The sequence below is a fragment of the Nerophis ophidion genome, linkage group LG05, assembly GCF_033978795.1.
Source record: "Nerophis ophidion isolate RoL-2023_Sa linkage group LG05, RoL_Noph_v1.0, whole genome shotgun sequence".
Lineage (NCBI taxonomy): Eukaryota > Metazoa > Chordata > Actinopteri > Syngnathiformes > Syngnathidae > Nerophis > Nerophis ophidion.
This window is the reverse complement of record NC_084615.1, coordinates 31603515-31629173: the sequence shown is the minus strand read 5'-3', so window position 1 is coordinate 31629173 and position 25659 is coordinate 31603515. Positions and strand designations below refer to the sequence as shown.

Genomic DNA, 25659 nt, shown 5'->3' with positions numbered 1-25659 from the left:
TCAAGGCTTGAATGTTTGATTCATTCCTTATTGTTATTTTATTTTCAAACGTATTATTAGACTGTTGAAAAAGTTTATTTTGATAATTACCTCAGAAGGCTGCAAATACAAAAGAGGCATTGAATTTTTATTTCAATTTTTTTTTTATATGCCATTGATATTTCTTTATCATTATTATTATTATTATTATTATTATTGGAAACTTGATTTTACATGTCACTACAAAGTTATATAAGCCTTGCTTGTTCAATATTCAATGCAAAACTATTGCATTGAATATTGAAAACTATTAAAAAGTTCATTTGTTCAACCTTGGCCCGCGACTTTGTTCAGTTTTAAATTTTGGCCCACTCTGTATTTGAGTTTGACACCCCTGCTCTAGCCACTTGACCACTGAGTAGGTAGTATACAGTAAAAATTATAGATATTTGAGTTCAACTAATGAAAAATGGAAGCAAAACAAAAGTGTTGTGTTTATATATTTGTTCAGTGTAGATTAAGCAGTTATTACACGTTTTATGCAATTTTCAAATCCAGATGTTAAGGTCTGGGCTCCAAAATCACTCTGTGTCCTGGTTGAGTGCCCTGGTTGTAAGGCACATCTAATATTTCTGAACAGAATGTGCAATCAAACAAACATTGGACCCTGAGGGATCTTTGCACCTCGTTTGGTTGGTGGCTTTGCATCTTGGATGTGCTTTTCATCTGCAACATCTACATATCTTTGCCTGTTGGTTACTTTGTCTCCCACCTTTTTTGGGAGACTATAATCTTCAAATAGCCTTTCTACAGGGCTCATTTGCAGCAAAGCTTTGGTCGCTAAGACAAACAACTTCAACTAGTGAAGAAAGACATTTCGAGGTTTTGCGAATTCTGCCAACTGAGTGACCATGGTGGAGTACAAGTTTGATGCAACGACCGGAGAACAGGTCGGTGCGGGAACATGGGACCACATCCTTATCACCTTGTTTGGAACGGAAGGCCAAAGCGAGACAATGGAGTTGAACAACTGGGGTGTTGACTTCATAACGGGCACAGTGAGTTGGACATAATAAATAACTAATAATACATGTTGGCACCTATAACACATAACCACTGCACTGTATAACACGGAAATGTCTGTGTTAAATATGTATTTTTTTAATTTTTTTTTTTTTAACAAAATATCAAAATTTTAAAATGGCCTTCGCATGTTTTGACTTTTCGGTCAAACATGGTGGAAAAAGTTTGTACACTTATGAAATAGCATGTTGCAAAATTGTTGTTTTTGAAACCAGGGAAATACGTGGAAATACTTGAACCTTGTTTTCATTTATATCAAAAATGTAGATTTACTGTATTTTTTGTCTAATAGGATTAAAAATTTAAAACTTTCGTAGTTTGGACGTGCAGGGTTATTTGAAGAAAACGTGATAATTTTACAAAAATATATATAAAAAATACATTTATTAGTTTTAGTAGTGGTAATAATAATAATGATAGTAATAATAAAAAAATATTGTAAATAAAGAATACATTTTGTAAATTAATGTGTAACATTATGAAAATAAATAAATACACACGAATAATTAAAGAGTATACATTTTTTAGGGATATCTACTACTAGGCTCAAACTGTTGCATTTACTGTAAGTAAATATTTAGAAAATGTCATGAGAAAAATAAATATTTTCTTAAAAGGTGTTTTTTCAATTACCGCTGAAATTGTAAAATACTTTGTATAATATATATGAAAATACAAAATCCAAAACCAGTGAAGTTGGCACGTTGTGTAAATCGTAAATAACAACAGAATACAATGTTTTGCAAATATTTTTCAACCTATATTCAATTTAATAGACTGCAAAGACAAGATATTTAACGTTTGAACTGGAAAACTTTATTTTTTGCAAATGTTAGCTCATTTGGAATTTGATGCCTGCAACATGTTTCAAAAAAGCTGGCACAAGTGGTAAAAAAAGACTGAGAAAGTGGAGGAATGCTCATCAAACACTTATTTTGAACATCCCATAGGTGAATAGGTTAATTGGGAACAGGTGAGTACCATGATTGGATATAAAAGCAGCTTCCATGAAATGCTCAGTCATTCACAAACAAGGATGGAGCGAGGGCCACCACTTTGTGACCAAATGCGTGGGCAAATTGTCAAAGTTTAAAGGCCTACTGAAACCCACTACTACCGACCACGCAGTTTGATAGTTTATATATCAATGATGAAATATTAACATTGCAACACATGCCAATACGGCCTTTTTAGTTTACTAAATTGCAATTTAAAATTTCGCACAAAGTATCCTGTTGATAATGTCGCGTCATGATGACGCGTGCGCGTGACTTCACGGATTGTAGCGGACATTTTGTTCCAGCCTGATCCCAGCCATAAGTCGTCTGCTTTAATCGCATAATTACTCAGTATTCTGGACATCTGTGTTGCTGAATCTTTTGCAATGTGTTCAATTAATAATGGAGAAGTCAAAGAAGAAAGATATAGGTGGGAAGCGGTGCATTGCAGCTGCCTTTAGCAACACAAACACAGCCAGTGTTTCCTTGTTTACATTCCTGAAGGTGAAGCTTTACTATGGAACATGTCAACTGGCAGGTTTTGGTGAGAAAATTGTGGTAATAAGTCGGTTCTTACCGTAGAGATGAGCAGCGCTTGCGTCGTTCCTCGTGCACCTGTCAAAGAGGCAGCTGCAGACTCTCTTGCCTCCTCCGGACGTGGGATGCTTCCACCGTGAAAGAGGGGAAAAATAAGCTCAGCCCGGCCCGACCGGCTGCCTTCGCCTCGCCTTGTCGAGAAACGTGGCTTCCCTCGGAGACACTGGCGGTCACCACACCCGTGGCCACACCCCTCTGACTTTCAGGTATGACTATATAATCTCACTAAAACACTAGTAACTCAATAAGCAGATAAGGTATTTTCCAGAATTATCCTAGTAAATAGGTCTAATAACATTTGAATCGCTCCCACTGCCCTGTCTTTTTTTTCTAGTCCTTCACTCTCACTATCCTCATCCGCAAATCTTTCATCCTCGCTCAAATTAGTGAAGTGAATTATATTTATATAGCGCTTTTTCTCTAGTGACTCAAAGCGCTTTACATAGTGAAACCCAATATCAAAGTTACATTCAAACCAGTTTGGGTGGCACTGGGAGCAGGTGGGTAAAGTTTCTTGCCCAAGGACACAACGGCTGTGACTAGGATGGCAGAAGCGAGAATCGAACCTGCAACACTCAAGTTGCTGGCACGGCCACTCTACCAACCAAGCTGCACCGGGGAAATGGTCGCTTTTTCGGTCTGAATTGCTCTCGCTGCTGGTGGCCATGATTGTAAACAATGTGAGGAGCTCCACAACCCGTGACGTCACGCGCACATCGTCTGCTACTTCCGGTACAGGCAAGGCTTTTTATTAGCGACCAAAAGTTGCAAACTTTATCGTCGATGTTCTCTACTAAATCCTTTCAGCAAAAATATGGCAATATCGCGAAATTATCAAGTATGACACATAGAATGGACCTGCTATCTCTGTTTAAATAAGAAAATCTCATTTCAGTAGGCCAATATTTCTCTACTAGCTATTCCAAGGCATTTAAGGATTTAAAGTTAAAGTACCAATGATTGTCACACACACACTAGGTGTGGCGAAATTATTCTCTGCATTTGACCCATCACCCTTGATCACCCCCTGGGAGGTGAGGGGAGCCGAGGGCAGCAGCGGTGCCGCTCCCGGGAATCATTTTTGGTGATTTAACCCCCAATTCCAACCCTTGATGCTGAGTGCCAAGCAGGGAGGTAATGGCTCCCATTTTTATAGTCTTTGGTATGACTCGGCTGGGGTTTAAACTCACAACCTACGGATCTCAGGGCGGACACTCTAACCACTAGGCCACTGAGTAGGTTTCACCATTTACAGTCCGTAATATCATCAAAAGGTTCAGAGAATCTGGAGAAATCACTGCACGTAAGCGATGCTATTACAGACCTTTAACCCCTCAGGCGGTAGTGCATCAAAAAGAGACATCAATGTGTAAAGGATATGACCACATGGGCTCAGGAACACTTCAGAAAACCACTGTCAGTATCTACAGTTTGTCACTCCATTTGTAAGGGCAAGTGAAAACTCTACTTTGCAAAGCGAAAGCCATTCATCAACAACACCCAGAAACGCAGCTGGCTTCGCTGGCCCCGAGCTCATCTAAGATGGACTGATGCAGAGTGTAAAAGTGTTCTGAGGTCTGAAGAGTCCACATTTTAAATTGTCTTTGGAAACTGTGGATGTTGTGTCCTCCGGAACAAAGAAGAAAAAAAGCCATTCGGATTGATGTAGGCGCAAAGTTCAAAAGCCAGCATCTGTGATGGTATGGGGGTGTATTAGTGCCCAAGGCATGGGTAACTTACACATCTGTGAAGGCACCATTAGTGCTGAAAGGTACCTACAGGTTTTGGAACAACATATGTTGCCATCCAAGCAACGTTATCATGGACACCCCTGCTTATTTCAGCAAGACAATGCCAAGCCATGCGTTATAACAGCGTAGCTTCAAAGTAAAAGAGTGCAGGTACTAGACTGGCCTGCCTGTAGTCCAGACCTGTCTCCCACTGAAAATGTGTGGCGCAATATGAAGCATAAAATACCACAACGGAGACTTGAGACTGTTGAACAACTTAAACTGTACATCAAGCAAGAATGGGAAAGAATTCCACCTGAAAAACTTCAATAATTGGTCTTCTCAGTTTCAAAACGTTAACTGAGTGTCGTTAAAAGGAAAGGCCATGTAACACAGTGGTAAAAATGTCCCAGTGCTAACTTTTTTGCAATGTGTTGCTGCCATTAAATTCTAAGTTAATGATTATTTTCCCAAAAAACAAAAAAAGTTTCTCAGTTCGAACATTAAATATCTTGTCTTTGCAGTCTATCAAATTGAATATAAGTTGAAAAGGATTTGCAAATCATTGTATTCTGTTTTTATTTACACAACATCCCAACTGGTTTTGGGTTTTGTACTTTGGGACTGTATTCTATGTGCATTTTAATTGCTTTGCCTTCAAGCTCCCCAAATTATTTGCATTATGTGCGTACAATTTGAAAGGTTTCACTATGATGCAAACTAGCTTTAAAACCGTATTCACCAGATTCAAATTGCATCAATGCAAATATTTTTTTTAAATTTTTCTTAATTTTTATTTTTTTATTAAATCAACATAAAAATACACAAGATACACTTTCCATTAGTGCATCAACCCCCCAAAGAAAAGCCCTCCCTCCCCCATTCACACTCATCCACACCCACTCACACAAAAAAAGGGTTGTTTCTTTCTGCTACCAAAATTCTGGTTCCCACAACATATATAACACAGTCTGCAAGGGACACAGTCCCTGAAACACACATGATTGTGTGTGTCGCCGGTCCACTAACACTATCATTAATTACTATTTTTAATGTAATTGTTATATATGATTTTACTTTCTTTTTTATCCAAGAAAATGTCATTTTTTTCTTTTTTTTTAATCTCATTTTATTTTATTAAATAAATAAATAAATAAATAAAAAATAACCTAATCTTCATCAGACCAGGTTGTTAATGAAATTAGACTTGTCTGAAAGGTTTTTAAAACCAGGTCCAGTCCAGATAATGTCCAACACACACCCTCATCCATGTACAACAACAAAAATTAGAGAAACAACAGATTGCATATAAATTATAAACAAAATTACATTTTCATAAAAAGCATTTGTGTATAGTCCATATTATGTCCAAGTCAGACTCAACACACACCTTCATTTTGTACACTCAAAAATAGGGAACACAACAACAGATAGCATATATGTTGCTGTTGTTGCATATCTATAAACATTATTACATTTTCATAATAAGCCTTTAAGGATTTCCCATCTTTTTTCATGTTTTTTGGCATCATTATCGTTGTCAATCACGTATCTTTCTAAAGTTAAAAAATACTGAATAAATGTTTTAAAGAAAGTAATACTAAGTGAATATTTATTTTTTGTCTTAAAAATAAACCTTTTACCAAGTACTATAATTAAATTGACTAAGTCATGCTTGTCAATAAACTCTCCTAAAATAACAGAAACGACATCAAGCTTCATAAACAAACCAATCCTTGAACACATTTTTTCAACTTCCACCCAAAAAGAAGACACAATATGACAATACCAAAACAAATGCAGGGTGGATTCAGACTCCTGACAGCAAAAACGGCAATCATCTGACTCAGTCATATTCCATAGTTTTAACATTTTCCCCGTGGGTAAGAAGTTATAAATAATTTTAATTTGAAAATAACGGTTTTGCACATCGATAGTAGTTTTGTAGATTAGTTTGAATATGGCATCCCACGGCAACGGGCAGTCAAAAAAGTCCTCCCATTTTCCATATGTGTTGTATGGGACAGCCTTCAAAGATTTCTTTATTAAATAAAAATTATATATCTTTTTATTAATTTTAGTTCCTTTTTGCCAACTCGAATTTCTTATTAGAGGTTTACAAACTAGTAATTTAGTAGTTCCATAATTAATTATTTGTTTCCATCTTTTCCTAATTACTCCAGTTAGTTGATTAAAAGAAAAGCTTGAACAAGCATCACCATACATAGTTCTAAATTCATCATACTTCATAATTTTACCATTCTCATTGATAATATCATTGACAAAAATGATTCCTCTTTCAAACATATTTTTCCAAAAGAAAGGCTTTCCATCTATTAAAATATTAGAGTTCATCCATATTATCTGCTGCAAAATATCGTCTTTTTTTTGGCACATGAAATTGAAAACACCACCATGAGTGGATTGTTTCCTTTATGAACCCTTCCATGTTTCCCAGCAGACTCTATACATAAGAAAAATGGGAGGGGATCACTTGTAAAAACGGATACAATTTTTTTTGATACATTACATGTTTTCTGTCCAACAGGACACTTGTGTACCACTCAGTATTTAAGTACATCTTTGGAACAATTGATGCTTTTAAAGAGAGACACATAGCTTTGAGGTTGAGAAGTTTCAGGCCCCCATATTCATACTCATTGTACAAAACCTTTCTTTTAATCTTTTCTGGTTTGCCGTCCCAGACAAAATTAAAGACCCTTCGTTCATAAACCTTAAAGAAGTTTTGTGATGGAGCTGGTAATGACAAAAACAAAAAAATTAACTGAGGAATAATTAACGAGTTGACAATAGATATTTTACCATATAAGGTTAAGGATTTCCCTTTCCATAGTTGCATAATTTTGTCCAGCTTTCTTAGTCGATTATCATAATTTACTGAGCATAGATCTTCCAGATTCTCTGGTACAACAACACCAAGTATGTTAACAGGTCCATCTGTCCACAAAACAGGCACTTTGCATTCCATTCGGAAGGATGTTCCCTTTAGATTTCCGATCCTTAAAATTTTACATTTATCATAATTAAGCTTAAGCCCAGATTGCTGTGAAAATATATCCAAAAGATCAAGGAGGTTCCGCAAACAATGAGGATTGGGGCTGATAAATAAGCTTGTATCGTCTGCATACATTGTTATTTTACTTTCAATATTATTATTGCTGAGCCCTTCAATATTTCTATTCAATCTAACTTTAATCGCTAATATTTCCATAGCAATAATAAATAAATATGGAGACAAAGGGCACCCTTGTTTTAGACCTCTTAATAGAGGTATTGTCCCAGAGATGTATCCGTTATTGATAATTTTACAGTTAGTTTTATTATATAGCATCTTGATCAGAGGTGGTTAGTAACGCGCTACATTTACTCCGTTACATTTACTTGAGTAACTTTTGGGATAAATTGTACTTCCACGAGTAGTTTTTATGCAACATACTTTTACTTTTACTAGAGTATATTTATAGAGAAGAAACGTTACTTTTACTCCGTTCCATTTATCTACATTCAGCTCGCTACTCGCTACTTTTTTTTATCGATCTATTAATGTTTGTTTTAGTTTATGACAGAGATTCGAAGTAGAATCCACGCATGCCTGCGTTTCACCAATCACATGCAGTCACTGGTGACGTTGGACCAATCAAACAGAGCCAGGCCGTCACATGACCCGACTTAAACAAGTTAAAAAACTTATTCGGGTGTTACCATTTAGTGGTCAATTGTACGGATTATGTACTGTACTGTGCAATCTACTAATGAAAGTTTCAATCAATCAATCAAAAGTGTAAAGGAAAAAAGACACTTTTTATTTCAACCGTACTTCCCGTCATAAGCCTAAAGACTGATCGCACAGTTCCTGTCTTCACAATAAAAGCGCTGCTCTATCGCGCCTGCGCTAACAAAATAAGAGTCTCCGAAAGCCAGCGCAAACAAGCGAGCAAGCTACGGAGTTTGCCGCCAATGTATTTCTTGTAAAGTGTATAAAAACGAATATGGAAGCTGGACAGATGAGATGCCAAAAACCAACGACTTTCATGTGGTATTAGACAGAAAAGAGGAACTTTTTTTCTCCTCCATTTGAAAACGTGAACGTTTGATTCCAATCAATGCAAGTCATCAGAATCAGGTAATACACCAACTTATATTCTTGTCTTCATGAAAGATAGGAATCTATATGTTAAACATGCATGTATATTCATTAAAACACCTTCAACATGTGAACAAAAACGGCAAGATAAATAAATATAAATTATATACTGTATATATAAATGTATGTATGTATATATAAATGTATGTATGTATATATATATATATATATATATATATATATATATATATATGTATGATATGTGTGTATAAATGATATGTGTGTGTATAAATGATATGTATGTGTATGTATATATGAGGTAGATCACCTCGACTTGGTCATTTACTAAGTAATTGATAAACGTTGAAACCATTTAGTGGTCAATTGTACGGAATATGTACTGCACTGTACAATCTACTAATACAAGATTTAATCAATCAATCAAATCAATGAATGCCTACTGAGGCTATGGTGCTGTTAAGTTATTGTGGCTCAATGTGCCATTTTTTTAATTTTATTTTAATGTACTATTATTTAATATATAATATTGTTTTTGTTGCTTAAGAGATATTCCTGGCTCTGAATTTGCTCATTGCTATTTTTATATTTTTGTGCATTATTTTTTGCCGTAATCAGGTTACTCATCAGTTACTCAGTACTTAAGTAGTTTTTTCACAACATACTTTTTACTTTTACTCAAGTAAATATTTGGGTGACTACTCCTTACTTTTACTTGAGTAATAAATCTCTAATGCAACTGTACTCTTACTTGAGTACAATTTTTGACTACTCTACCCACCTCTGGTCTTGATCCAACTTAATAGAGAGTTGCCAAAATTGAAAAAAACTAAGCTTTTACAAATAAAATCTAAGCTAATTTTGTCAAAAGCCTTCTCCAGGTCAGCTACAAAAATGAATCCTCTTTTATTTTCCATATTATAATTTTCAATAATTTCTAATAAATGTCTAATATTATTTCCTATGTTTCTTCCTTGTAGGAAACCTGATTGATCTTGGTGAATAATATTTGACAAAACAGACTTAAGTCGTGTAGCCAAACATTTTGCCAGTATCTTAGCATCATAACACTGAAGTGTTATTGGTCTCCATTTTTAAGATAAACTGGGTCTTTATACTGACCATTTATTTCCGGTTTCAACAATAAAGAAATAATACCTTCTGTTTGAGTGTTAGACAAAGAACCTATTTTATATGAGTAATTAAAACTAGAAAGCAATGGTTTCTTAATCTCTTCATAAAATACTTGATAAACCTCAATAGGTATTCCATCTAATCCTGGGGTTTTCCCTGGATGAAAAGATTTAACAGCTTCCACAAGTTCTTCCTCTCTAATGAAGCCTTCACATAAAAGGCTTTCTTCAGAATTCAATTTTCTTTCATAATTTTCTGGAAAAAAATGTGTTTTGGGTTTTGTACTTTGGGACTGTATTCTATGTGCATTTTAATTGCTTTGCCTTCAAGCTCCCCAAATTATTTGCATTATGTGCGTACAATTTGAAAGGTATCACTATGATGCAAACCAGCTTTAAAACCGTATTCACCAGATTCAAATTGCATCAATGCAAATATGTTATCCTTTGCTCTCACATGCAGTATTCTATACTTCTAGACTGGGACCTACACTGTAAAAACCAGTGCATCACTGGGGAAGCTACTGCTGGTCAAAGTAGAGAAAGATCCTAAATTCCTCCTCCCTGACGACGATTGGTACTGCTCCAAAATAGTGGTCACCACCCCAGAGAGAGAGGTGCTTCTTTTTCCATGTTACCAATGGCTGTCCAATAAAGAAGTAGTGGAACTGAGGGGAGGAAGAGGTCTGGTTTATGTACCATGAACTTGTATTTCTTATAGATAGTTGTAGTAAAAAGCAACTTTTTGTTGTTGTTTTTTGGACAACTAGCTATGAAGGTTTTTGAAGATGACCACCCGTTGCTGATTGAACATCGAAAAAAGGAGCTGGCATCTAAAAAGAACTTGTTCCGGTGAGTTTTAGCTCCTCGGGCACATAAATATGACCTCAAAATACTAAAATGCATGTGTTCTTTCCTTCAAGATGGGCAGTATTTAAGGAAGGACTCCCTTACCACGCTGATTTCAATGCAACAAATGTCCCGGCTGAAACCCGTATGTCAGTGTCCAGGATGGTTCAATCGAAGATGTCTGTCGTGATGGGGTAGGTTGAAGTACTCCATTTAGCATTGTATCCAAATGTGGAGATGATATATTGTGAACTTGTTTTTTGTCCGCTTCAGAGCCGCAGAACTCAACCTGAAGGGGATGCTTGACTCGGAGGAAAGTTGGGAGAAGATTGACCAATTGAAACAAATCTTCTGGAACAGAAATACCAAAATATCAGGTTAATCACCTACTTTTGTTTGAGTTTTCCTGCTTAAAAAGGTACACTGTAAACATTTACCAGGATTTCACAACATTTAACAGTATTTGTTTCACAGTGAAATACTGAATTACAGTAAAAATCCTTATATTTCAAAGCAGTTAACTGTTATTTCACCATAAAACACTGTAATCATAGTCCTCTGTAATTAACGAAACAAACTACTGTAAATTCAAATTGATTTGTCCCTTAAGGGCTCCGTAGACCATTGACCACAGTCTGGTGTGCCGTGGGAGATTATGTCATTTCACCTATCTGGGTTAAAAATATTTTTTGCCTACCAGTAGTTATAATCTGCAAATGATGTGCCGTTGTTGAGTGTTTGTGCTGTCAATAGCTCGGCATATTAGTATTGCTCTGTAGATGACAAGTGTTTGTCGTCGTATCTAATGCTTAAACCAAAAATACACAAAAGGTGAGTGCCCCCTAAGAAAAGACATTGAAGCTTAGGGAAGGCTATGCAGAACGAAACTAAAACCTAACTGGCTACAAGGTAAACAAAAACATAATGCTGGATGACAGCAAAAACTTACTGTGGAGCAAATATGGCGTCCACTAAGTACATCCGAACATGACATGACAATCAACGATGTCCCCATAAAGAAGGATAGCAACAACTTAAATAGTCTTGATTGCTAAAACAAAGCAGATGCGGGGAATAGCGTTTAACGAAACATGAAACTGCTACAGGAAAATAACAACAAAACAGGAGAAGCCACGCTAAATATGAGCGCAAGACAAGAACTAAAACACTACACATAGGAAAACACCAACAAAACCCAAAATAAGTCACAGGGTGATGTGACAGGTCGTGACAGTACACCTACATTGAGACAAGAGCTATAGTGATGCATGCTTGGTTATGGTTTAAAGCAGGGGTCACCAACCTTTTGAAACCAAGAGCTACTTCTTGGGTACTGATTAATGCGAAGGGCTACCAGTTTGATACACACTTAAATAAATTGCCAGGAATAGCCAATTTGCTCAATTTACCTTTAATGAATATATATATATATATATATATATATATATATATATATATATATATATATATATATATATATATATATATATAAATAGGTATTTCTGTCTGTTATTCCGTCGTACATTTCTTTTCCTTGAACGGAAGGTTTTTGTAGAGAATAGATGAGGAAAAAAACACTTAATTGAACGGTTCAAAAGAAGAGAAAACAGGAAAAAAACAGAAAATTAAATTTTGAAACAGTTTATCTTCAATATCGACTCTTTAAAATTCAAAATTCAGCCGATAAAAAGAAGAAAAACTAGCTAATTTGAATCTTTTTAAAAAAATAAAAAAAATAATTTATGGAAGATCATTACAAATTTTTCCTGATTAGGATTAATTTTAGAATTTTTATGACATGTTTTAAATAGGTAAAAATCCAATCTGCACTTTGTTAGAATATTTAACAAATTGGACAAAGTTATATTTCTAACAAAGACAAATCATTATTTCTTCTAGATTTTCCAGAACAAAAATTTTAAAAGAAATCCAAAAGACTTTGAAATAAGATTTAAATTTGATTCTACAGATTTTCTAGATTTGCCAGAATATTTTTGGGGAATTTTAATAATAATAAGTTTGAAGAAATATTTCACAAATATTCTTCATCAATGTATTTATTTTTCTTTGCAATAAAAAAAAAAAAAATCTTGAAAATTGATTTAAATGGTCAGGGAATAAGAGGAAGGAATTTAAAAGGTAAAAAGGTATATGTGTTTAAAAATCCCAAAATCATTTTTAAGGTTGTATTTTTTCTCAAAAATTGTCTTTTTAAAAGTTCTAAGAAGCAAAGTAAAAAAATAAATGAATTTATTTAAACAAGTGTGTTACGCCTGTTCGGCATCGTGGTACCGGGTTCGATTCCTTCGAGGATGTGTCAAAATTGAACGCTGCAAAGGTAAGTTTTAACAGATTTATTCTACAACATTGATCCAAGAAACAAAACACTGGAGCTAACAAAAGGAAACCAAAGACGCTAGTATGAGAACTAGGTGATACAAAATGCAAACTAAACTGACCCGTAGGCACAAAAGAGAAAACAAAACCTTCAGCATGAGAACTGGAATGAACAATGGCTAGCATGAAAAGCTTAGCGAGAATATACATACATGAAAGTATTGCAGGCGTAACTCGTTGCGTGAAAAGCAAATCGTGAACCCAGGCTGAACAAACAAAAGAGGACGGCTTATAAAGTGACGGTGATTATCTGTAGCAGGTGTGCGGGGCCGTGAGCAGCAGGTGAACTGATGAGTAACCATGGTAATGACTAAACAGGAAGTATGAGGGTAGAACGACGGAGTGATACAAAAATGCAACAATAAACCATAATATGGGAAGATCGGAGTACGGATCTTAACAAAGTGAAGACCAAGTATTTAAAATATTTTCTTGGATTTTCAAATTCTATTTGAGTTTTGTTTCTCTTACAATTAAAAATGTCGAGCAAAGCGAGACCAGCTTGCTAGTAAATAAAAATAAATAAATAAATAGACGCAGCTCATTGGTAAGTGCTGCTATTAGAGCTATTTTTAGAACAGGCCAACGGGCTACTCATCTGGTCCTTATGGGCTACCTGGTGCCCGCGGGCGCCGCGTTGGTGACCCCTGGTTTAAAGTCATGTCCAACAATTGCGACAACGACTTTTTACTGTCAACTAAATTTAATTTTTTTATGATTTCTGCTGGTGGTGTGCCTCTGGATATTTTCAATGGAAAAAAATGTGCCTTGGCTCAAAAAAGGTTGAAAAACTCTGCCATAGACTTCAGGGCACACACTTGTACAGAAAGTGAAACTAAGAGAATCATTAAATACACAACTTAAATGGCAAACCTACAACTTTTACAGTAGTTATGATTTTATTGTAATTATTTACTATAAAATGACAGTTGGGAAGTTACAGCATTTAGTTGTAATGATATTGTATTTGACTGTAAAACTACAGCTCTGTAGTTACAGTAAATTGCTGTATAGATATTACACAGTAAATGAATGATTATTAGCCAATCATTTCTCAGTGAATTTACAATGAAAATGTTTACAGTGTGACAAAGATATGACCTTGAAAAAGATCATTTATAGAGGAAAATTGCTTTCAATTGTTTACGTGGAGGTTCTGCTCTATTTGATTGTTGAGTTTAAGCACTTAACCACTATAACATTTTGTCTTGACAAAATATAACTTTGTGTCACGTTTTCAACCGTTTTAGTCATTTAAAAGTAATGACCGACCTTTCTTCCAGAGTGGGTTAGCGAACACTGGAAGGAAGATGACTTCTACGGGTCCCAGTTTCTGAACGGAATTAACCCCAATATGATCAAACGTTGCTCTTCACTTCCTCCAAATTTGCCAGTCAGAGAGGAAATGGTGAAAGCGTTCCTGGAGGAAGGCAGCAGTCTGGACAATGAAATCAAGGTATGGCAGAGTAAATGTATGATTGTAATAAAATGGAGGTCACAGGATTGTTTTCATTGGTAATATACCCCACTGTCACACAGAAAGGCAATATATTCCTGTATGACCAGAAAATCTTGAGTGGAATACCAGGGAGGATGTACAATGGTGTGAGTCTGCAAGTGTCTGCTGGACTCTGTCTGTTGTACCTGAACCCTGAGAAAAAACTAAAGCCCATTGCAATACAGCTATTTCCCTGAACTCTATAGTAGTCTCCAGTCTTTGAAGGGGGCTTTCTGTTACATCCTTGTAAGTGATTTGGACTTGTGTTTGCTTTCCCCCTGTGTGCTGTAGTTTACTTCCTGTCCTGTGCTTTTATTTTGTGAGTTTCACTTCCCCGTGCCGTGCAGGGGCTTCCACACCTGCCGCCCGATTGGCAACCGGGAAACACCTGTACCCGGTTGCCAATCAGTCTCCTATTTCTGTCCAGCACTGTCTTGCTATTCTTTACCTCATGCACTGCCTCATATACACATATTGTTCTCGATACAAAAGAAGTCCTGTGTCTTGTGCTTTTACTTTTGCACTCGACTTCTTTGGTTTTCTCCTGAGCACACCTTTTGTTATGTTTTTTTGATTGATTGATTGAAACTTTTATTAGTACTGTAGATTGCAGAGTACAGTACATATTCCGTACAATTGACCACTAAATGGAATAAGTTTTTCAACTTGTTTAAATTGGGGTCCACGTTAATCAATTCATGGTAAATGGTATGTAATGTTATTTTTATTCACCGTCTGCCTCCCGTCCCCGCATCCATGGGGTCACGTCGCTAGTCTGCGTTCCAGATCGTGACACTTTCATGCTCATTACAGGGGCTTTTGAAACAATATTGAACCTAATGGGCACTCTAGTAAGTTTATTTAGATAATATACTCCATAAACTAGAGGTGTACTGATACAAGCCTTTTCACTTCTAATACAATACCCATATTGAAGCGTTGAGTATACCGATATTGATGCAATATTAGCATAAAATATACACTATTGTATTATTTGGACGTATAGAATGTTAGAAAAGGCTTACTCGAATGAATTTACTCAGAGAACAATTGTAGGTAATGCACCTACAATTGTGACATGACAATGTATGGTTTGTGCTAACATTGCATCAATTGTCATGTCTGTTGATCATGTTTTTGTTTGGCCATGTGCTGTTTGACCTTTGGATTCTTTAAGTTCCTGTTTTTTCACTCCCTGTTTTGTCACCATGACGACCAATCAGTTCACCTGTCCTCACAACTCATGCACCTGCTTTCAATCACCACATCACTATTTAAGCCTGTCATTTTCTGCTGGTCGTCCTGGCGTCATTGTGATCTTTTCTTGCTCTGGGCTGACTTTATTCATGCCTTGCCATAGTTTCCTGCTTCATGCCATGCCAAGTAAGTTTTGTTTGATTTAGGTTCATAGTCTGTTTATGCGTTAGTTTTGTTCCTTAGCCCAAGTTGGGCCTCCGCTGTGAGCGCTTTTTGTTTGTTTCTTTTTTTTAGTTATAATCAAAGCATGTTTTTACCAAAACGCCATGTCCCCAGTAGTCCGCCTGCCTTCCTGGGAGAATGACCCCGCAGCAAGCTGCGACCCCCTCTTCTTGACATCAATCAATCAATCAATCAATGTTTACTTATATAGCCCTAAATCACTAGTGTCTCAAAGGGCTGCACAAACCACCACGACATCCTCGGTAGGCCCACATAAGGGCAAGGAAAACTCACACCCAGTGGGACATCGGTGACAATAATGATCCAGTGGGACGTCTGTGACAATAATGATTATGAGAACCTTAGAGAGGAGGAAAGCAATGGATGTCGAGCGGGTCTAACATGATACTGTGAAAGTTCAATCCACAATGGATCCAACATAGTCGCGAGAGTCCAGTCCAAAGCGGGTCCAACTCAGCAGCGAGAGTCCCGTTCACAGCGGAGCCAGCAGGAAACCATCCCAAGCGGAGGCGGATCAGCAGCGCAGAGATGTCGAGGCGGATCAGCAGCGCAGAGATGTCCCCAGCCGATACACAGGCAAGCAGTACATGGCCACCGGATCGGACCGGACCCCCTCCACAGGGGAGAGTGGGACATAGAAGAAAAAGAAAAGAAACGGCAGATCAACTGGTCTAAAAAGGGAGTCTATTTAAAGGCTACAGTATACAAATGAGTTTTAAGGTGAGACTTAAATGCTTCTACTGAGGTGGCATCTCGAACTGTTACCGGGAGGGCATTCCAGAGTACTGGAGCCCGAACGGAAAACGCTCTATAGCCCGCAGACTTTTTTTGGGCTTTGGGAATCACTAACAAGCCGGAGTCCTTTGAACGCAGATTTCTTGCCGGGACATATGGTACAATACAATCGGCAAGATAGGATGGAGCTAGACCGTGTAGTATTTTATACGTAAGTAGTAAAACCTTAAAGTCACATCTTAAGTGCACAGGAAGCCAGTGCAGGTGAGCCAGTACAGGCGTAATGTGATCAAACTTTCTTGTTCTTGTCAAAAGTCTAGCAGCCGCATTTTGTACCAACTGTAATCTTTTAATGCTAGACATGGGGAGACCCGAAAATAATACGTTACAGTAGTCGAGGCGAGACGTAACAAACGCATGGATAATGATCTCAGCGTCTTTAGTGGACAGAATGGAGCGAATTTTAGCGATATTACGGAGATGAAAGAAGGCCGTTTTAGTAACGCTTTTAATGTGTGCCTCAAAGGAGAGAGTTGGGTCGAAGATAATACCCAGATTCTTTACCGTGTCGCCTTGTTTAATTGTTTGGTTGTCAAATGTTAGAGTTGTATTATTAAATAGAGTTCGGTGTCTAGCAGGACCGATAATCAGCATTTCCGTTTTTTTTGGCGTTGAGTTGCAAAAAGTTAGCGGACATCCATTGTTTAATTTCATTAAGACACGCCTCCAGCTGACTACAATCCGGCGTGTTGGTCAGCTTTAGGGGCATGTAGAGTTGGGTGTCATCAGCATAACAGTGAAAGCTAATACCGTATTTGCGTATGATGTCACCTAGCGGCAGCATGTAGATGCTGAAGAGTGCAGGGCCAAGGACCGAACCCTGGGGAACTCCACACGTTACCTTAACGTAGTCCGAGGTCACATTGTTATGGGAGACACACTGCATCCTATCAGTAAGATAAGAGTTAAACCAAGACAGGGCTAAGTCTGACATACCAATTCGTGTTTTGATACGTTCTAATAAAATATTATGATCGACGGTATCAAAAGCAGCGCTAAGATCGAGGTGCAGCAACATAGATGACGCATCAGAATCCATCGTTAGCAATAGATCATTAGTCATTTTTGCGAGGGCTGTCTCCGTCGAGTGATTTGCCCTGAAACCGGATTGAAAGGTTTCACATAGATTGTTAGACGCTAAGTGTTCATTTAACTGCTCCGCAACAATTTTTTCGAGGATTTTTGAAATAAAGGGAAGGTGAGACACCGGTCGGTAGTTTACCATGAGGTCAGGATCGAGGTTAGGTCTTTTAAGAAGAGGATGAATAACCGCTTTTTTGAATGCTAGGGGAACAGTGCCCGATGAAAGTGATAAGTTTATAATATTTAGCACTGATGGACCTAATAATACAAAGAGCTCCTTGATCAGTTTCCCTGGAAGAGGGTCAAGTAAACATGTTGTTTGTTTTATTCCATTTACACGTTGTAACAATTCCTCTAATGTTATTTCCTCAAAATGAGAGAAACTATTTTGGAGGGCAGTATCCGCCGTATATACAATCGTGTCAGTGTTAATAGAACCCCGTTGTAGCTGGGACGCATTGTCTTTAATCTCCTTTCTAATGACTTCAATTTTCTTACTAAAGAATTGCATAAAGTCATCAGCTGAGTGGGTGGAGCTACTGGAAGGAGTCCCTTGTTGGGTTAGCGATGCTACCGTACTAAACAAAAATTTAGGATCGTTTTTATTGCGGTGGATGAGATTTGAGTAATAATTAGCTTTAGCTAAGGTAAGCATGCGTTTATAAGTTATTAAACCATCACTAAATGCTTGATGGTGCACCTCAAGTTTAGTCGTGCGCCATTTGCGTTCCAGCTTTCTGCATAATAATTTCTGAGCTCTAGTTTCTTCTGTAAACCACGGGGTGCGCTTTTTTGGAGCCTTTTTTAACTTTAGCGGTGCTATGTTATCAATGGTTTCGCGCAGGGCGTCGTTAAAGTTGTTAGTGAGGTTATCAATAGAGCCCACATACTTTGGGAATGGTGCCATTACCGAGGGCAGTAGGTCAGCAAGAGCTGTCGTTGTGGCCGTATTAATGTTGCGGCTGCTATAGCAGTTATTATTATTATTAGTTTGACGAACATGCGTCTGAACCTCGAATTTTATAAGGTAATGATCGGACAATACTTTAGTATACGGGAGTATCGTAACTTTGGAAGCGGTGATACCCTTGACAAGCACTAGGTCTATCGTATTACCGTTGCGATGCGTGGGTTCATTTATTATTTGTGTGAGACCACAGCTATCAATTATAGTCTGGAGCGCTACGCACGGTGGGTCCGATGGGGTATTCATATGGATATTAAAGTCCCCCATTATGATTATATTATCGGCGTGTGTCACTAGATCAGCAACGAACTCTGAGAATTCATTGATAAAGTCCGAACAGGGCCCTGGGGGGCGGTAGATAACAGCCAGGTGTAGAGGCAGCGGTGTGACAGACCTCATAGTAAGCACCTCAAACGATTTATTTTTATTATTTATGTTAGGACTAAGGTTAAAGTTTTCGTTGTATATTAGTGCGACCCCCCCACCCCTTTTAAGCGGACGGGCAATATGCGCATGTGTAAAGTTAGGAGGACATGCCTCATTTAGCGCAAAAAAGTCGTTTGGTTTAAGCCAGGTTTCACTGAGACCGATGACGTTGTTGTCTCTGATGATATCATTAACTAACAACGTTTTGGGAGACAATGATCTTATGTTTAAAAAACCTATATTATAGGTAGTGGGCTGTTTTAGAGAATTTTTCATCAAATTATCCGTAGTAGCAATATTAATAATGTTGTGTTTATTATGCCCAGTGCATTCAGTATAATTACGACCATATCTAGGAATTGATACGACGGGAATGTTCCGATTGTTTGATTGTTGCTTTGATAAACTGCACGCATCATGGTTAGCCTCCTCAGTAACGGGGATTTTCCGATTGTTTGTTTGTTGCTTTGATAAACTGCACGCATCATAGTTAGCCACCTCAGTAAAACACATGTCCAACTCTGAAACATTCAAAGCAGAAAAAACTTGTTCTAATTTAACTGACTCCTTACCCAGACCAGTAGTCTCGCATCCCTTATTTAAATCCGTCTTCAGGGTGGAGGGAAGTGGTGTTCTGTGGGGATTAGCCTTCTGCTTTGTTTTTAGCCCCGCTCGACATCCGCGTTTCCGATCACACCGCTGGCGTCTGCTCCGTAGACGGCCCTCGCTGCTACTAGACTCCGCTGCTTCACAGGCCGCTGGATGTAGCCGCCGACGTATCCCCATGCTAGTTAGCATGTTTAGCACGCCCGCGTCTATCAGTCCAAAACGGCCCGATGTGTCCATATCCAGAAGTGTCTGGCGGTCGTACGTGATCACGGAGTGACCACTTCAGTGACAATATCAGTGTACTCAAGGCTTCATCATCCGTATTGTATTAGAAGTGAAAAGGCTTGTATGGGTACCCCTCTGGTTTATGGAGTATTTTATTTAAAACAAAACAAAAATACTACTGTGCCCATTAGGTTCCATATTGTTTTAAAAGCCCCTGAAATGAGGAAGAAAGTGTCAGGAGCTGGAACACAGACTAGCGACGTGAGCCCAAGGATGCAGAGACGGTAGACAGACCTTGAATAGTATGTGCTCCACTCTATCACAAAAAATAAGAGTTGTAGAAATAATTGGAAACTCAAGACAGCCATGACATTATGTCCTGTATGTAAACTTTTAACCACGACTGTAGGTATATATATATATATATATATATATATATATATATATATATATATATATATATATATATATATATATATATATATATACAGTGGGGCAAAAAAGTATTTAGTCATCGACCGATTGTGCAAATTCTCCCACTTAAAATGATGATAGAGGTCTGTAATTTTCATCATAGGTACACTTCAACTGTGAGAGACAAGTGAAAAAAAAAATCCAGGAATTCACATTGTAGGAATTTTAAATAATTTATTTGTAAATTATGGTGGAAAATAAGTATTTGGTGAACCATTCAACGCTCTTACTGATGGAAGGAGGCTTTTGCTCAAAATCTCATGATACGTGGCCCCATTCATTCTTTCCTTAACACGGATCAATCGTCCTGTCCCCTTAGCAGAAAAACAGCCCCATAGCATGTTTCCACTCCCAGGCTTCACAGTAGGTGTGGTGTTCTTGGGATGCAACTCAGTATTCTTCTTCCTCCAAACACGATGAGTTGAGTTTATACCAAAAAGTCCTATTTTGGTTTCATCTGACCACATGACATTCTCCCAATCCTTTGCTGTATCATCCATGTATCCATTTTAGTATAAACTGTGTGGAGTTTGCATGTTCTCCCCGTGACTGCGTGGGTTCCCTCCGGGTACTCCGGCTTCCTCCCACCTCCAAAGACATGCACCTGGGGATAGGTTGATTGGCAACACTAAATTGGCCCTAGTGTGTGAATGTGAGTGTGAATGTTGTCTGTCTATCTGTGTTGGTCCCAAAAGGGATAAGCAGTAGAAAATGGATAGATGGATTGACAAACCCAACTTCCAACTGTGCTTTGTTCATGAAACTGCAGTCTGTAAAGTGGCAAGAGCAGAGGATCAGTCACCGTGAGATAGGGATTTAGTTGCCCCAAAATAAAAAAAAATACAATAGAACCGCTTCTGTCGGCTATTTAAAAAGACTGACCATTTGTACAAAGCAATTTGACTGAAAAAATGTGTGAGAAATTCTAAAGATCTTGTGGATATCATGTAAAGTTCTCATCCGCCGTCAAGGCATTCAGGAGATTTGGCATCATGTCGAACATTTTAAAAATGTAATCTGAAAAGTTGAACATGTATGATAAGGTTTGAGGTTACAACATCTGTGTTTTTTTGTAGCTACAACAACAACCCTCGGAGGAGAACCCCATTTTTCTGCCGAGCGACTCGGAGACGGACTGGCTTCTCGCCAAGATGTTCATTAAACAAGCAGACATTTTGTATCATCAGGCAGGCTGCCACTTTAAGGACACTCACTTTCTCTCAGAGTCCTGGTATACGAGCCTTATCCGCAACTTCCCTGTGATTCATCCCATTTACAAGGTACAGTATGAAGGTTACATTGCAGGTGCCAAATGGGACTGTAAGGGGTGGAGTGCAAGTAGTCCTTTGAGGTGTCGTAATACTGTTACATGACTGGAAGTGTCACTGTATATATGCATATATGTACTGTTGTTATTGTTGTATTTGTTTATTTGAAGGACAATGTGCAGTTACATCAAAAAGAGTGCTGCACCCGATTTAGCACCATGCTAATTTCCATCTGTCGTCCTTTTATGGCATATTTAGCATCTACAACTAAAATTACGAGAGATTAAAAATTCACAACAAGATTGAAATTACATAACGAAAAGCAAATGTGCAAAAAGTGCAATATGTACAGAACGTGCGGGTTTCAAATCAGTGTGTGGTCAATATGCAGTATTTTAGCAGCATCATTTAAAGTGCAGAAGTACAAACCCCATTTCCATATGAGTTGGGAAATTGTGTTAGATGTAAATATGAACTGAATACAATGATTTGCAAATCATTTTCAACCCATATTCAGTTGATCTCAAACTGTGATTGTGTTGAAGTTCAGGGATACCACTTCAGCGTTTTTTTGTATATATCCTCTAGTGAACCAGCATCCTTTGCAGTGTTTATTTGTTTTTTTGTCTATTTCTCTTTTCAGAGTTATACAGTTTAGGAAGTGTAGCCCTGTTATACAAAACACTAATATCCACTGCAGGGTACGATGGTTCTCAGTAATTTAACACTAAGTCCCTTTAGAATATTCAAATCAACTCAAAATGATTAGTGATCTTTTTTGGACATATGTGAATGAAGCAATCACATCAGTAATGCAAACAAGATCAAATTTTATATTACTGCATGAGCAACAAAAGTTATTTAATACAACAAGAAAGCTATAGTATCTATTGCATCTACTTGACGGACCTCCTGTCACAATTTCAGACTTCGAGTTCTGGCTCCATTCCGAAAATATTTTCTCAAACCAAAGTCTAGGAATTGTGCAGTTGTGAGCATGGATCTATAATTTCTGAGAATTTATGAAGGTGTGAATGTTTTCTGAATGGTGACTGAATGAGGTGGGTGTGCGTTAGAGAGAGTGAGTGGGACTGTAAGCATCAGCTAACTATAAAGTCCAAAAAAAGAAAATAATTCTTCATGAACAAATTCCTTTAACCATACATTTTAAAAAAATACAACATTTTTAAAGTTCAAAAGCTGTTTGATGTCTGCCACTCCTCTTTTTTAGTGGACAAAATGGAATGGCTGTTTTAAAAGTAAAGGTTTGTGACCCCTGTTACAGAGTATGCCTCCCAATCAGAACTGAAGTGAATTGGGTCAGGTTATGTTCAATTTTGGTCCACTTGGTACAGGACGAGCCCACTTTGAGTGGATATGTTGGTTTGGTATCTGAGATAGAGATTTCTCTGGGGTGTTAACAGAGAAAATTTCATTTGGATGGTCGGAAACTGAGAAAGTGTCAAACATGATCATTTCAGTTTGACTACCAGGCCTTCATCCCCAATGGCGCCATCCTTCTACGCAAGCCACCTCCGACTGTCAAAGGCCAGTCGAGTATGAAGACCATTCTGGAAACGCTGCCAAACATTGGCGAGTCGGTCAAGATAGCGAACCTCGTCTATGTCCTCACGAAAAAATACTCAGATTTCGTGAATTGAGAGTAAATAGCTTTTCAATCTAGGGATATACTGCACATGGTACTGACTCTGCTGTTGTTGTGTTGCAGGTGGCACTGGGTTCATACCCTGAGGAACTGTTTCAAGATCCGGAAATCCAACAGATGGTCAGAGAGTTTCAAGCACATTTGTCCAAACTTAGTGAAGACATCAATGCTAGAAACGCACAGCTTGAAGTGCCGTACGAATATTTGAACCCTAATCGAGTGGAGAACGCTATCACTCAGAAAATAGGAATTTCTTTCAGGACGACATGTTTTTCACTCACAATGAAGCACGTTAGAAGAATCTATAATATTGGTCATTTTATTAAATTAGACAATAACATAATGTAGTAGCATTAATAACTGCAGGAATATTCAAATGGATTTTTCTGGGGGCAACATTTTCAGAAAGTTTAGGACAGGAGGGGTGGACTTCTTCCTTCTCAAGTAATCTTATTTTGTCTATAATTTCTAAAAAAAAACAGCTAATGTAGTCCTGATATAAATAGATAAATTATGATAACATTTTAATTAAGGACAGCACGGTGAAACAGGGGTTTGAGCGTGTGCCTCACCATAAGAAGGTCCTGGGTTCAATCCCGGGCTCGGGATCTTTCTGCGTGGAGTTTGCATGTTCTCCCCGTGACTGCGTGGGTTCCCTCCGGGTACTCCGGCTTCCTCCCACCTCCAAAAACATGCACCTGGGGATAGATTGATTGGCAACACTAAATTAGGCCCTCGTGTGTGAATGTGAGTGTGAATGTTGTCCGTCTATCTATGTTGGCCCTGCGATGAGTTGGCGACTTGTCCAGGGTGTACAAGGCCTTCCGCCCTAGTGCAGCTGGGATAAGCTACTGCACCCCCCGCGACTCCGAAAGGAACAAGCGGTAGAAAATGGATAGATGGTTGGATGGATGTTAATTAAGGGGCTAGTGGGTGTATAATAGCAGCTAAAATGCTTTTAATACAACATAATTCACATGTGCTTCTTATAATTACAAAACCTAGCCACCTTTTGCTAGATCTCTGCTTTAGTTTGAATTAAAACCCAGGTCACCCTTGTTTAACCTTTTTAATGAACACCTTTGACATCCTAAAGCAGGGGTGTCACACTTGTTTTATTGAGGGCCACATCGCAGTAATGACTGCATTCAGAAGGCCACTTTTTTAAAATTAATAAATATTGCATGCGGGCAAAAAATTGTGATTAATCATCAAAAAAACAAAAAAATTGACAGCATTGATATAAATGTGTACCAGTAATCACCTCGTATTATTACATTGTTGCCTATGCACTTGATTATTAGATTTGTTCATGTACAAATTAATGGATACATCATATGTAAAAGTGACAAGCAAATATTCAACTGTATTTTTCTAACACACTGTATTATAATGTAATATTTGGCATGATTTGATAACATTCAGAAGATACACATTTTTTCCTGTCAAAATCAAAATAATTATTGGAATTTAGTTAAAAAAAAAAACAACAACAAAAAAACAAGTGTTTTATTAACACACACTTTTCCCAGGCTTTTGCGGGCCACATACAATGATGTGCCGGGCTAGATCCGGGCCCCGGGCCTTGAGTTTGACACCTGTGTCCTAAAGGCTTCCACGTCCTAAAATAAAGGTGCATTGCTGTGTATTTGTGTATCTTCTTTGGTCTTAAGTTACTCACATAAGCCATAATACATAATGTCGGATATAGAGAACATACCAACCCTTTATTCATTGAATCGAAATACTGATATTCTACGACATAGTGAATTTGCAAACAGCTAAAATAATACACAAAGCAAATTACGAACTGCTACCCAAGAATATACAACAATTCTCAACAAAAGAGGAGAAATATAATCTTAGACAAAAATGTAATTTAAAACACTTGTACACATGTACAACACTTAAGACCTTTAGTATATCAGTATGTGGAATTAAATGATAGAATGGATTAAGCAAAGACATCACACAATGTACTAATATGATCCATTTCAAGAAACTCTTCAAACATAAAGTGTTTACAAAGTACAAAGAAGAAAAACCGTGATAATCATTCTGAATTTATTTCATCCATCCATTCATTTTCGAGATACTATTACTCATCTCACCATATGAAATATAACTTACTTCACCAATTGTTATTTATTTATTTCTATTGTGATTACTTATGGAATATATTGTGAATAAATTGAGAACTGGAAGTGAAGAAAAGTTTTAGCAACTGCTATGTAAAGGAAAAGGGGTACGATTAAATAAGATCTGCTTATTCCTACTCCTTTTCAAACATGTTGAATAGAAAAACTGGAAATTGTGATG

At 37.6% G+C, this 25659-nt stretch overlaps 1 protein-coding gene across 1 annotated transcript; it reads left to right on the top strand.

Annotated features, from left to right (window-relative positions):
- The first annotated feature begins 890 nt into the window (after positions 1-890).
- On the top strand, positions 891-25574 carry LOC133553680 (hydroperoxide isomerase ALOXE3-like). The gene is made up of 10 exons (XM_061902155.1): positions 891-1037; positions 10123-10327; positions 10414-10495; positions 10567-10686; positions 10766-10869; positions 14173-14345; positions 14429-14570; positions 21481-21686; positions 23156-23326; positions 23404-25574. Exons 1-10 carry the CDS (start codon positions 891-893, stop codon positions 23686-23688), a joined length of 1635 nt encoding a protein of 544 aa, XP_061758139.1. The 3' UTR covers positions 23689-25574.
- The last annotated feature ends 85 nt before the right edge of the window (positions 25575-25659 follow it).

Excerpts from the sequence above, each read along its gene's own strand:
- LOC133553680 (XM_061902155.1), top strand. The coding sequence starts at position 891 with ATGGTGGAGTACAAGTTTGATGCAACGACCGGAGAACAGGTCGGTGCG. Across the intron at positions 10,328-10,413 it reads GGAACTGAGGGGAGGAAGAG|CTATGAAGGTTTTTGAAGAT; the intron begins GTCTGGTTTATG and ends TTGGACAACTAG. Across the intron at positions 14,571-21,480 it reads ACTAAAGCCCATTGCAATAC|AGCTACAACAACAACCCTCG; the intron begins AGCTATTTCCCT and ends GTGTTTTTTTGT.